The sequence below is a fragment of the Hibiscus syriacus genome, unplaced genomic scaffold (genome assembly GCF_006381635.1).
Source record: "Hibiscus syriacus cultivar Baekdansim isolate YM2019G1 unplaced genomic scaffold, ASM638163v2 tig00117056_pilon, whole genome shotgun sequence".
In the NCBI taxonomy this organism is placed as follows: Eukaryota; Viridiplantae; Streptophyta; class Magnoliopsida; order Malvales; family Malvaceae; genus Hibiscus; species Hibiscus syriacus.
The window spans coordinates 60,707-74,914 of NW_024063539.1; the positions used below are offsets into that span (position 1 = coordinate 60,707).

Below are 14,208 nucleotides of genomic sequence, written 5' to 3' on the forward strand. Positions count from 1 at the left end.
TCAGCTTATATAGCGATCCCAATGCAACGTAACGTAAATAGCAAAATTTATTTGTAAAAAATATGTCCTAATTGCTTCGGTTTAAAGTAAAGAATGATTGGGAGTGATGGATAACATGAAAACGAACAAACGATATCCATACAAACTCCTTTTTTCCAACTCTCATATCTAAGAAAAGAATAGAATAGTTTACTCTTTTTTTTTTACAAGTTTCTTTGTACCCTTTACTCAATTGCAATGTATTCTAGATAAGGCCTGATTTAACAGCATTCTTGCCCACAAGAAAATTAGACTTAAAGATTTGGCCCCTACAATATGAAAATTGTCTCACTTTAGTATCTAAATTTTTATTATATTTTGATACCTAAAGTATATATTTATTGTAGTTTCTAGTTAAAAAAATATTAGTTTGTTGATGTACAACAAGTGAGATGATAGTTTACGATGGTCAACACGGTGAAAAATGAAGTGACGAAGCTGACGATTTGTGATCTATCCCTTCTGATTTAGACAGAGAGACACTAGTAGGTGGGGGGTAATAAAATTTTAATACAAACATAATATAAAATATAATATAATAAGTGAAAATAACACATATACCATAAGATATATATGAATATCTAAAATTTATCTAACATAAATCTCTAATGTATCATATTAATATAAATATAAAATATTTAAATACAATCGTGACAATTTAAATTATAAAAAGGATAGAGAAATGTTAGCCAGTATATATGAATATTTGTGAATATCTGATGTGCTTTTCTAAATTTTTAATAATGTGAATTTTAATAATATTTTAATTATAATATGCAATGAACTTATGTCGATATGTTTGGATATTTATTATCTAAATTTGAATAATTTTTTTTAATAAAGAGAAGTCTAAGCCATAAAATTAAGTAGGAATACGTTTATAATAAGGGGGACCAAAGATATCCTGATCTAAGAGTTCAATGAACATGATTTAAGGCGCAACAGGACCTGAAAGCTTGTTTATACAATCAGTAAACATGTTACATTCACGGGTACTCATAATCTCTTCTATTTAAGATACTAAATTTGCAAATATAAACATATTGCCATAATCTCTTCTATTTGGATATTTTAATATATTTTCGTAGACTTAAACCATACATGTGAAGAGTCTTTCCATAATAATACACTTGGATGATAAACAAGTTGGGGAAGAAAAGAAAAGATTGAATTGGGACTTTATACAATTCCGGAAAAATGCACAGTGCGCTCCATCAAGAAGTATATTATATGTTGTTCTTCCTAAAATGAATATGATTAAAGTTTTTGTACAACTACGTTCTTTCAAACATTGAATATCTTAAAGAAGTCCACCACAGTCACCAATCTATCTTTCATTTTATCCCATCTTCTCTCATTTGCTCCTGTTGTCAGAGTGTAGAATTTACCTGATAAAACAACACTCCACGATGTTATGCAATTGGTAGATTCATAGGAATATGATGGAATGAACAAATATATGAAAATGATGGGATTCAAACTCCAGAATTTGGTTCTTTTTCATTTTTCCTATTGTTTCATCAAAGGCTCTAGGATGAATTGCAAATGCTGAGATCCAAACTCCAAACTTGCCAAGTATCAGCTATAATATCCGGATGGAAACTAATAAATTGGAAAAACAATTTACAGATGCAATAAACATAGTATATAACCATGCACATAAGTACCATTTCCAATAGAAACTGCAGTGAGAGCATGTCGAGTGAAGTTTGGAGGCTGAGTGATAAACTCAAATGTATAATAAGCTTTTCCATCTACATCATGCTGTTAGATATGTACAAAACACTACATATCAATCCATAATGTTTACTTACAAATTCTAAAAGCTTGTCAAACAAGAAAATAATATCTATATGATTAGGATCTATGTTATGTTAGGACTAGGGTGTGAAGAAACTCTCAGATACAGGTATGTGTCCGACACTGGAATGCTCAACTTAATGTTCAGTACAGGTGTTGGAAATGAGTATTTCAAGAAAAATAGAGTAGGGAAAATAACTAAAACACAACGTGAATACATCAATCCATTAAAATCTATATGCCATGAACTATTAAGTGTCGGTTTATATAAACGCATCACTTTAAACAAGATTATAAGATGTGAAAATAACATGAATACAACACAAATAAATGGATGGCTAAACCTCCATAGACTCTTAATATGATAGACAAATATACATTCATGTACAAACAATGTATAATAACAAAATCCACTGAAATATTAAGAGAAGGAAACTAGTTGATAAAGTTGTCAGGGGAAAACAGAAGTACGATTTCATTCGAGGTAAATATATAACACTTAATCATAGAATGCCTTTTCTCATATTTGAAGGAATCTTGGAGGGTCATACCTCTTCTTATTTACATCCAAATATATGTTAGATGCAGGTGCCCAACACGAATACTTTAAAGAGAATGAAAAGTTGGAGCAACATAGTTGAAAATAATAAAGGAATTACAATAAAAAAAGGGTACCAAATGTATTTGCATCAAACAATAAAATTCTGGAAACCAAACCTCTGCTGCCTGAACTATGTTTTCTGAGTTGGAGGCGCCAAAAATTTATTGATTAGAATCTCAGCAACCTGTGAGAATTTATTACGAGAACAACGATCTCATTTCTTCCTTTTTTTTGGTGTTCTGATTATATATGATGTATATAATATAAAGAATCCACAGCAAACCTATTGTGGAGATCCGAAATCTCGAATGTCTTGTTTGTTGGTTGGTATCATATATTCATATTAACACTCACACTTTCTAATGGCTCAATAACATCTTTGAATACCTTGTCTTGACCTTCAATTACTACTTCCTGCACACTTGGAAGTGAGACTAATTAATTCTACTTCCCAATAAATCAAATCAGAAAATTTACTATGTTCCTCTGAATAAGATATAACAGAAGTATATGCTAATTTCGAATCCGAGAAACATTGGTAATTACATGCACAAAGTTTACCTGCCACCCAAATGGATAGAGAAATGTGTATCCATCTTTCTTGTCTGTGACTGGAAGAAATCCTTTTTTAGTTTCTGCAGCAACTGAACCATATAAATGTGTCCTCTTAGCAAATCAGTAAATTTTATTCAAAGAATCATCATATAGCATAATAGCAGGGATTCAAATCACGTTTGCGGTCGCGTTTTCGGTCATGTCGCATTTACCACGATTGCGGCCATAGCTGGTATATCGGAAGGCAGCGCTACCGCTATTTCGCGGACCGCTATTTAAAACCCTGATAATAGCATGCATTTTGAAATGATTTCAAGTAGGTTTGACTAGACAATAAAACTAACATGATACAAATACATGAACATGAGAATATGTACTGAACATATATTACCAGCACATCAAAATTTATATAAATCTATAAATTCTTGAATGAGATTGTCATTTGTGACGCATAAAAATGTACAAACAAAACATAAATACACAGATTGCCAAATATAGTTTCAATTTCAATACTTCAAACAATATACATACAAGCAGTAGGGGTTCTGTCAGCAATTGAAACCAAAGGAGCAATTATTCCAGCAGCAATTATTTGGCGTCTCCCACAACTCTCTGCAAATTTAAAATTAAAAAAAGAAGTTTACAATATAAGCATTGATATATAGAGAAAAGAAGTGCTTAATAAAACCTCCACAAATACCTCTATACGTTAGCTATGAATCACCTTACCAAAATCTAGAATTACTAAATTAAGAAAAAGAAATTAAAATTGACCTTGAAAATGAGAAGAGGTAGAAGAAGCAGCAGCAGAAGATGATAAATGTTCAGCCCGGACATGAAGAGAAACACTTGTTTTACAGCAAAGAAATGCACCATGTGAAAGCTTCTGCAATCCTTTCTGTTTAACCAATAAAGCAGGCAAAACTCCCCCATTTAAAATCCAACCAAAATATGAAATTGAAGGGAAATAAAAAAGACCAAAGCTTAAAAACGATCGATAATGTTGATAAGAAAAGAAACCTGGGGAAAGGGATTGACGAACAATGTATGATGAAGAGAAGGCATAGAGTTCTGCAAAGCTGCCATTGTTTTTATAATCCTTGCTTTAGTTCATATGAACTACTAAACGGGCAGCCAGAAAAACAGAAAAAATTATGAGAAACAATGTAGAATTCTTCATTGAAGCATTTTGTGGTTGAGATTTGTTTAGGTTTGGATTGTTATCCGTTGAGAAAGAGGTCAGGTGGCTTTTCATTTCACACGTATGTATTGTAAACCGTAACGGCTTTTGAAGTCTTTTAGATTTTAGGACCCACCTTTTATTTTCTTTATTTTTAGATTAAATTAGATTTTACTTTTATTGTGTTTTTTTCTAAGTAAGAATTCCATTAGATTCTAATTGCGTCATTGATTACATCGTTTTTTATGATGTAATTGGGTTCGTTATAATAGAATCAATGAGGAATGGGTTTCGACAGAGCCTATTGTGCTACAAAATGTACGACTCTATTAGCTTCTTTGTTGACATACCTCACTTTAAGATCACTATTGTTGACAAGAATTGCCTGAGCCTCGTTTAGCATCAACTCTATGGTTGAGAGATCTTCCTGACGTTTGGCCAGTGTATTGACAATAGAGATCGCATCACCTTCGGTTATTGCGTTGTCCAAGTCATTTTCAATTGCAAACTTCAATTGTGTTCTTTTTTTATTTGCTAGGGGTGATTTTCTTAGAGCTACTAATAGAACAATATCGATGTAAGAAAATTGGGAGGAAAAAAAGTAATTAAAGCGAAATTAATGTAAAATAGATTATATACAAGATATAATATTTAATGTTAATATATATATATATTTTTTATAGTAGTTATAAATATAGAGATTATAAAGAGTACAAATATGTGTATTTTAAAATTTAATATTTATACTAAAATTCAGATTATCTCAAATCATTTTGTCAGTATTCCTACAAAACTTATTTTATACATGTATGCCAATTACATATGAAACTACCAATGACTAATTTTATATCATTACCAAAGTTTTAAAAATTATGGTTTACATAATCATATTATAATACAACTCATTATTAATTAGTTCAAATTTTCATATCTGACATAGCAATGAGCATAATTTCACAAAGATTTTGCATTTCACGTATTAATACGAAACATTTAATAATCAAAATTATAATTTAGACATTTTATACATAATACTTGCATAAATTAAAATTACAATTTCTTATAAACATAAATATAAATTCAATTTTGACTACACTTAATTTGAGCTTACGACATGTCTTAGATAGGAGAGATAATTCGGTGCGTTTCAATAATCTAATTGATTAAAATATGGACGGTTCAATTTCAATTATAACGGTGTAATGACCTATTTGTAATAATATTTTAATTAAGTAGATTATAATTTGTATAAAAAATCATGATATGTTTGTAACTGACCTAATAATTGAGGGATCTGGATTGTAGTTTACCCAAAAGAAAAGATAGGAGAGATAATTGAGGATTTAGGAAGTTTCAAACCCACGATCTCATAATTATTACACTATCAATGATGTCAACTAAATTAAGATGAACAGAATCAATAAAGAAAACATTTATATTTATTGATCATAATTGATTAATCGTAAAAACTAAAATATAGATAAATAAATTTGTTCCGACGGAAAACTGCTGCTAGTTATGGATATAAGCAAGAAGGGTTTTTCTTTTATAGGAATCTCAGCCAAAACTATAGCACAAGAAGTTGAGTCAATTGTTAAGATTACATATGAGCACACGTATAAACCAAAGTGAAACGAGTTATGAATCACTATCCGAAAACCATGACCTTTTCCTGGAAAATTCTTCAACAGCAACAGGATTCAAACATAACTGAGAAAGCCTTTAAATTAAAAGTTCATATGAACATGATCTGGAAAATTGTCATCAACATTTTCAACCACTTTGAACTTGTACGGATACCTGCCCTTCTTCTCCAGCGTGGCTACTTTCACTAGATGCTTCAAACGCTTACCTTGTGGTTTTGACATGATGACTGGATTCTTCTCTCCGAATAATGGTATCAATCGCCTCGCCATTAAAATCTCCTTTTCTTCATCTGCAAATCCTTCTAGTTTCACGGCTTGAAGATCCTCGAGCTTATCAGGAACAATGACTAAAGCTGAGAATTTCTCAGTACTGGGCAACTTATAGCCTTTAGGATCAATCTACAAGTTTGATAAGCAAACACATACTAAGATATTTCAAGTGTAAATTTGAGCATTAATCATTGTATTTAGGATATGAGTGTCGGTATAATCCATAAAATGTTCAAAGTAACATCAAGAAAATGGGGAGACTTACAGTCACATAGAGTCTTTCCAAGTAAGGGCAAAGCTTTAGAAAGCAAAGTAAGGCATTGATAGATTCTCTTTCCATTGAACAATCAATCCACCAAAGCTCTTTTAGTTTGCTCAAACGATATTCAGGGCCTCCACTTGAACAGATCAACATCTTGCATATCGACATCTAAACAGATCAGAACAGAAGGATATGATATTTAAAGGACTTGAATCCGATTTCATACACAAGTTCAAACATAACTGAGTCTCAATGGATTAACTAATGAACATACCTCGTAAAACCATCTGCACATTGTTAGAGATTCAACCACCTTAATGCTTCTCAAAATTGAGTTGAAGCATTTAGACTTGTTAGCACAGCTGCAGCGGTTTCTTTCATTAAAGAGACCGTAATAATAAGGAGAAAAGAGAGGGATGTCCCATGTCCATTGTGTCAGAGGACCTTGTCTAAGATCAAACATGGCGTCTTCCATGAATAGCCCCCAGTGATACGTACCAAATGGGCTAACATAATTATATACACTGGAGACTCTAAAATGAAAGGACACTAAGTTGCCTCTGTACCTGAAAGACTTCAAACGGAAACCTTCAAAAGTGAGAGATTGTAAATGGGGGCAATCGAGGACAACTAATTTACGAAGCCCTTTGGACTCTTTTATCTCTAAAGATTGTAATCCATTGCATTTGGAGATAGTCAAGCTTTTGAGAAATGGCAAATTTGGCACCAAAGAAGAAACTGCCGTACTAGAAAGGTAGCTTACTGATATGAGATACAAAGATTCTACTTTCATTGTGTTTAAAGACGGTTGTTGGGTTCGCAATGGGTAATTTTCCTCAAGCCACCAAAGATTTCCATATTTAGGTGATGCAAGGTTCAGCTCCAAGAGCAAATCAAATGGCCTAGGGAGTTCTTGTTTACCCTCTGAGAAATCAAGTTGAAGTGCACCATTGCTGGAAATGCAAGCAACTAAGATGGCTCTTCCGTGGCTGAACTCGAATTCGAAACCCCACTTATTTCTTGACCTGTGGTGCTCGTAAAAACCATTAAGAAAGCTTTGAATGGCTTTAATGGCAGTTTCCATTGTGATTACATCATGGACTGAATCCAACAAAGCCTCTCTCCAAAGGTGTTTCCAGTGTGTTGAAAGAAAACAAGTTCGGACTGCGGATTCAAAAGGCAGCAACGAAATGATGTGGTGAAGGATATTGTCTGGTAAACGACTGATGAAGTCATTAGGGTCCATATTATAACTGTTCCAAAGAAGAAGAAACAACAAATTTCAAAACACAAAACTCGTTTGATCATAACAAACAACAAAACCCCAAAGTAAAAATATATACAGATTCTTACTTAGCTGGGATTTTGGGGTTATTGACATGATTATACACTTTCTCTTGATCATGCTTCCTCCGTATATAGATAAACGTCGGAACAATTTGGTGAGAAACACCGGTGTTTAAACTAAAGATATCCAAATAGCAAAGATCAACTACAAAACAAGATTGATAAAAAAAATACTGAAAGAACATTAGAAGAAAATATAGTAATTAAGTAAGAGTTGTTACCTAGAAATTGAAGTGTTGTTTGCTGGGTTATTATTATCAACTGGATCATTCCTCTGTTTCTCTTGCTTTTTTCTCTTGCTCCTACTCTTTTTTCCCATTTTGTTTTTCAATATTTTTCAGATCTCTTAATTGACTATATTAGGCGAAAGGAACTTGAACTTTATTGAAGAAGGGACAATCCCAAAGTCTTTCTAAAATTTATAATATCCTAAAATTTGGATTGCAATTTCATGGGAAACTACACCGTTACTTACTCTACATCTTGTGACGTTTTTGTTTAAAAGATATTGTTATTATTTTTTTATGATATGTATTATGAATATTTTATTTATGTGTGGATGTTTATTTTTATTTATAAGATAAGTTTTTGATATATTTTATTAATATTTTAATATTTACTAGATTTAGAGTTCTATATGGTATTTATTATTTATGTCTATAAATATGGAATTTAGAGAAAACATTTTCTACAACTTAGATTGAAATGATAATACAAATTTCAATTCTTATTCTCGTATCTCTTCTTCTTGTTCTTATTATTACTTCATTCCACTTATTTTCAGTGTTTTGAAAATCGGATCGAACCGGTTGGTTCAACCAGTTCAACCGAGAATCACTGTCTGATCTGATTCATTCTATACCGGTTAAACCGCTACTAGTGAATCGGAAGGGACCGTTGAACTGGCTGTGAACCGTTGAATCGGACCGTGAACCGGTTGAAAACTGGTTCTATTTTTTTTCTTAAAAAAAATTAAATCAAACGACGTCGTTTGTTAAACGAGCTAAAAATTATCAAGTTTAACTCGAACTTGAAATATAATATTGAAACTTGAACTTAAAAATGCTCGAGCTCAAAAAAAAATTAGAAGCTCGATTGAAGCGAAAGAATGGTTCGCTCTGTGCACACGCGAAAGAATGGTTCGCTCTGTGCACACGCGAAAGAATGGTTCGCTCTGTGCACACCAAAAGGCTCCATGATTTTAAATGTCAAATTACCTCTATTATTTATAGAAGTCAGTTGAGATGCTCTTCTATGTTTCTTAGTCATGTGGGACTGTTTTGTTTTCATATTTTTACTCTTTAGACTTTTGTGATGCTCTTCTATGTTTTTTAGCCATGTGAGATTTTTTTTTTAAAAAATTAAACCAAACGACATCGTTTGTTATAATTTTTTTAGCCCCAAATTTATTTTTTGATTATAGTTATATAATTATATTTATTATTTAATATGTTTTACCTTAAATATTATGTTGTAGTTGATTTGAATCATTTTGTTTCACTTAATTTTATGATTTTTAACTTATATATGTTATAACTTGTTTTGAATATGACTTGTGATATAAAAAATTATTTTTTATTAAATTATTTTTTATATTTTTATTTAATTTTTTAAATAATTAATTAATTATAACGTCGTCCGGTTGAACCAGTGAACCGATAGCACGGCCGGTTCGCTGACCGGTCCGGTTATGAAAACCATGCTTATTTTACAACACGTTATCAATATAAATTTGTTTTAAAAAATTTAGATTAAAAATCTCTAGAATGAAGATATTTTTTCATGGCATCGTTTACTATCATCATAAAGATATGTAAATTAAATTTCATGAAGTAAAATGACTTCTTGATTAGATCTCTCTAACCATCGTTACAAGTAAATATAAATTGCAAAGAGAATGGGAATAAATGTACATGGTAAGTATGCAGTTGAATGATCCTCTTGTAACCAAATTTAATGATTATGTTATGACTTTTAAAAGTTAAATGACCAAAAAAACATTTCAGCATAGGTTACTAGTTATTTGTGCATTTTACTCATTACATTTTAGGGTAAACTATATATATAACCACTTAACTATTGCCTATTTTTACTTTGACTACCCATCTTTCAATTTTATCAATCAAATCACTTAATTATTTAAGTGTTCCAATGAAGGCACCCGTCGCTCAAATTTAATGGAGAAACTGGTATGAATATAAAAAAATTAATATAATTATACATTTAATCCTTAATATTTACATATTTTATCAATTCGGTTCTAAAATTTAATTCAATAAATTTGATTATCTAATCAGATGATATCACAACCGTCGAATGTGTTAGTACTTAGTATTGATATCAATTTACACAACCATTGAATGTGTAAGTATTAAAGACCAATTTACACAACCATTGAATGTGTAAATATTAAGGATCAATTTTAAAATTAAAATCATTGAATTAAAATAAAATTAGGATCAATTCGATAAAACGTGTAAGTATTAAGGACTAAATGTGTAATTATATTATTTTAACAGCTACATTAGCTTCTCTATTATAGTTGGAGGCTTGATTGGAATACTTATAATTAAGTGATTTACCAACAATCAATTGGTCTAGTAAGATGAGGCATTAGTTTCTTTAAGCAAATGTTAGGGGTTCGAATTTTGATGTTTGCTAATGGAGTAAACTAGGTTGGGAGGATCGCCCTTTCCTTTATTGTACTCGATCCAAATTAGTCGATCAATAAATCGGAAATCGGTAGTTATACAAAAAAACGGTTAAGTGATTTTATTGACAAAATTGAAAGATTGATAGTTAAAGTGAAAATGGCAATAGTTAAGTGGTAACATGTATAGTTTAATCTAATTTTAATGGTTATATTCCGGCTAAAAAGCCTAGAATAAACCTATATATATATAATATACGAAAGTCAACTACCATTACTTACATTCTAAGTTGTTGAAAAGCCAATGCTCTACGTTTACTATACATATTAGTTTGTTGTGTTCTTTAGCTGAAAGTTCGGTGTCAGACCCATATATTATATATATGTTTTAACAGGCAACTAACATCTGCAGCAAAATTCAAGCTAAACCCCACATATGTAATTCAAAATGCTTTAATTTTAGAAACCTCCGAAGAAAACATGGGGAAGAAAAGCAAGATCAACAAGAATCCAAGGCCAAAACAGGACACTCCCAGAAATGCTGCAATGGAACAACTGTTTGTATTTTCCCTTCAATGTTAATTTTGTTCATATATATGATCAACCACCCAATTTTACTCTCTGTCGGTGATTCCCTATTAAATAAATCTGTTTTTTTTCCTTTCTAAATAACAGGAACATTGAACGTAAAGATGTCATCAGTTGTTTCCCTGATGACATCCTTTTCCATATCATTAGCTTCCTCCCTTTTGAATCTGCTGTCCACACCACTTTCCTTTCAAGACGATGGAAAGGCCTCTGGAGAAAGACTCTGGTACTTGAAAGAACCATGGAAGACGCTGTTGTTGCTGCATTCAATCTTCTTTATGATTTCCATGAACCCAATCGACCAACAAACAACTGGGGATTACAATTCAACCTTGGCCAAGGTGCACTTCTCTTAGTTTCAATCACACCTGATAGAACACTCCATCTTGATTTCTCAGCCGGTGAACAAGAATTTCCAGCTTCATTTGATTGGTATTTGCCTTTGAGTCTTCCATGGCGTTGCGAGTGGCCATCGCCCTATAATCAAGACGACAAGATAATGGAGTTAAACCCCCCGTTGCCCTTTTCTCACCAGTTCAGAATAAAAACCCTTTATCTAATATCAGTCAGCCAGCTCTCCAGCAAAGCACTCACTTGCTTGGCCTCCAATCTTCCTTTTCTTGAGAGCTTGATCATTGAAAGGTGTAAAGGAGTTGAATCCTTAATTGTAGATGATGCTGGTGTTCTTCAAAAGCTAATTGTCCTGGACTGCCCCCAATTACAATCTCTAAGTTTTCAGGGTCCCCGTTTACAGTGTTTCCGATACAGAGGCGACTTAGTGTCCTTTCGGTTCAAAGCATGCTGCAGATGCTATTACGCTGACATATATTCTACCTGTGACTGTGGATTATACCTGGAAGACGCCATGGTTGATCTCAGACAAGGTCCTCTAACACAATGGACTTGGGACTTCAAAACAACAGTTCGTCCTCATCACGGTTCATACGGAAGCGACCGATGCAGCCGCGACAACAAGCATAAATGCTTCGAATTGATTTTGAGAAGCATAAATGGTGTTAAGTCTCTAACATTATGCAGGTGGTTCTTTGAGGTATGCTGAGTGAAAGAAATGTTCAATATTTTTTAATGAGGTTTATTTTTCTTCTAAACTTGTTTATTGTGTGCTTTCATTTTTCTATAGCAAACGATGTGCAAGAGTTTATATAGTTCAAGTGGAGGCCCTGAATTGTATTTCAGCCGACTAAAAGAGCTGTGGTGGATTGATTGTTCGATGGCCAGACACAATATCAATGCTTTACTTTGCTTTCTGAAGCTTTGTCCCAACTTGGAAAGACTTTATGTCACTGTAAGTCTCCCCATTTCCTTGATCTACTTTGCATTTTTTATAATACTCGTGAGGTTTTCTCACCGGCCGCAGCTCTCCACTAAAATCAGAAGGGATGAACGACTGACTGTCGTCTGTCGACAAGATAAATTTATTTCCATCAACGAATGCCAAGCAGCTATGTTATCTAGACTCGGATGTATCTGATATGGAGTATAGACAGCTTGTAAGAAAAATAATCTCGATGATTGATCAAAACTTGCAGATTGATCCTAAATGCTATAACTTGATTAGCAGTAGAAGTGAAAAATTCTCAGCCATAGTCAGTGCTCCTGCAAATATCAATGGTCTTAAGGTTGTGAAACTAGAAGGATTTGCAGACAAGCAGATGGAGAATTTGTTGTCAAGGCGATTGATACCACTATTCAGAGAGAATAATCCAGTAATCATATCCGAAGCACATGGGAAATGTTTGAAGCATCTGGTAAAAGTAGCCAAGTTGGAGAAGAAAGGCAAGTACCCTTACAAGTTCAAAATGGTTGAAAATGTGGATAAAAGATTCCTAGATCATCTTCATATGAACCTTTAATTCAAACACGGTTCCATTTATATGTTATTCAAGTTTTCCCCGGGAAAATGTCATTTCGAGTGGTGGTGTGCTAATCAAATTCAATAGCATTGTTCTATTTTTAAATATTATTAAATGTTACCAAATTCAATGGCTCATAAATATATTAATGTTAAATTGCATTTGCTTACAAATTACTCTCTTTAGACATACAAAACAGCGTCGGTTGACCTGTCTATGTTGCCATTATTTGCTTAGCAGAAAATTACATTATAAGATTTAGAAAAAGACTTGGCCTCTTCCAAGTACGTCCCCCTTTGCAAGAAAGAAAAGTAAACAAGGGGGTTCTCTTACCTAGTTACAAACCTTTGCTGGTGGTTTTGATGCGAACCATCGACCAAGAAATAAATGGGGTTTCATGTTGGAGTTCAGAGCCATCTTAGTAGCTTGCATTTCCAACAATGCTGCACTTCAAGTCTTCAACAATAATTCCCAAAGCCATTTGAGCTCATTATTCATTGTTGGAAAAATACGAGTATGTAAGAGAATATCGTTTTCTCTCTCTGTGTAGCTAAAATGGTCAAGAATAATTAAAATAAAAGACTATAAGAACACATATAATTTTAATGACGTGGAAAATCTAAATGTAAAATCTATGAAATTTTAGTTCAGTATAAATTTAATTTCTATTATTTATAGTATTACGAATAATATCTCGTCTAATTAGAATGATTTATAATTATCACAATGGTGAATCCCTCCCGAAGAAACTCCCTCGTAATTATGCTTAATGCTTCTCTCTTATCTAAGCCTTCCCAAAACATCATATCTGAAATAGAGAAATGAAATTCCCAAAAGACATCATTCATAGCTTCTAAACAAGTTTAATATAAATGGATGAATGTTGGGCATAAAAAATTAAGATAATAACATAAATGAATGTGGATGATTCATCCCTCAAATATACGATATACCTCTTTTGCAATATGATTCATCTCTTTAATTTTCATTAAGAAGAGATGCACTAAATAGATTTCTTCTTTCGTAATTTTATTGAAGGAATAAGTAAAATGGATCTTTAACAATATTCTTCAACTTTTTAAGTTGAATTACCTTCATCATTACATTAGACTAATTATGATTGGTGTTAATTTTATTTAGTTAAAATATTTTTTCTAACACATCTCGTATCGAATTATAAAAAAAGAAAACCCTTTGATGTGTATTATTTAAAAGTGATAAATCGGCACAAACCAAGTTACCTAGAGATTAAAGGAATTGTTATTATCTTTAGAAGTCATAAGTTCGAACACTAGAGACCGTAAAAGGATGTTTAAACTTTCATTGTTAAGTAATTAAGAATCTTTAAAACAAATATTACATTGTAATCGTCCTAAATTAACTTTATATATATATA

At 32.2% G+C, this 14,208-nt stretch overlaps 2 protein-coding genes and 1 pseudogene across 3 annotated transcripts; 1 reads left to right on the plus strand and 2 right to left on the minus strand.

Moving 5' to 3' along the window:
• Positions 1-1,256: 1,256 nt before the first annotated feature.
• Positions 1,257-4,247, minus strand: LOC120197907 (annotated as a pseudogene).
• Positions 4,248-5,724: 1,477 nt separating this feature from the next.
• LOC120197979 (F-box protein At2g39490-like) lies at positions 5,725-8,043 on the minus strand. 2 transcript variants are annotated; one of them, XM_039199381.1, is made up of 5 exons: positions 7,922-8,043; positions 7,707-7,817; positions 6,628-7,606; positions 6,357-6,506; positions 5,725-6,220 (listed from the first exon to the last, which is right to left on the minus strand). In XM_039199381.1, the coding sequence occupies exons 1-5, from the start codon at positions 8,017-8,019 to the stop codon at positions 5,903-5,905; spliced, it is 1,656 nt and encodes a 551-aa protein (XP_039055312.1). In that variant the 5' UTR covers positions 8,020-8,043; the 3' UTR covers positions 5,725-5,902. The 2 variants fall into 2 exon arrangements, with proteins under 2 accessions (XP_039055312.1, XP_039055311.1); XM_039199380.1 differs by having other exon boundaries at positions 6,357-6,521.
• Positions 8,044-10,782: 2,739 nt separating this feature from the next.
• On the plus strand, positions 10,783-12,871 carry LOC120198357 (F-box protein At2g39490-like). Its single transcript, XM_039199702.1, has 4 exons — positions 10,783-10,907; positions 11,026-11,989; positions 12,080-12,244; positions 12,489-12,871. The coding sequence occupies exons 1-4, from the start codon at positions 10,831-10,833 to the stop codon at positions 12,810-12,812; spliced, it is 1,530 nt and encodes a 509-aa protein (XP_039055633.1). The 5' UTR covers positions 10,783-10,830; the 3' UTR covers positions 12,813-12,871.
• The last annotated feature ends 1,337 nt before the right edge of the window (positions 12,872-14,208 follow it).

Excerpts from the sequence above, each read along its gene's own strand:
- LOC120197979 (XM_039199380.1), bottom strand. The coding sequence starts at position 8,019 with ATGGGAAAAAAGAGTAGGAGCAAGAGAAAAAAGCAAGAGAAACAGAGG. Across the intron at positions 6,522-6,627 it reads TGTGCAGATGGTTTTACGAG|ATGTCGATATGCAAGATGTT; the intron begins GTATGTTCATTA and ends TGATCTGTTTAG. Across the intron at positions 6,221-6,356 it reads TGGAAAGACTCTATGTGACT|ATTGATCCTAAAGGCTATAA; the intron begins GTAAGTCTCCCC and ends TCAAACTTGTAG.
- LOC120198357 (XM_039199702.1), top strand. The coding sequence starts at position 10,831 with ATGGGGAAGAAAAGCAAGATCAACAAGAATCCAAGGCCAAAACAGGAC. Across the intron at positions 10,908-11,025 it reads AATGCTGCAATGGAACAACT|GAACATTGAACGTAAAGATG; the intron begins GTTTGTATTTTC and ends TCTAAATAACAG. Across the intron at positions 12,245-12,488 it reads TGGAAAGACTTTATGTCACT|ATTGATCCTAAATGCTATAA; the intron begins GTAAGTCTCCCC and ends CAAAACTTGCAG.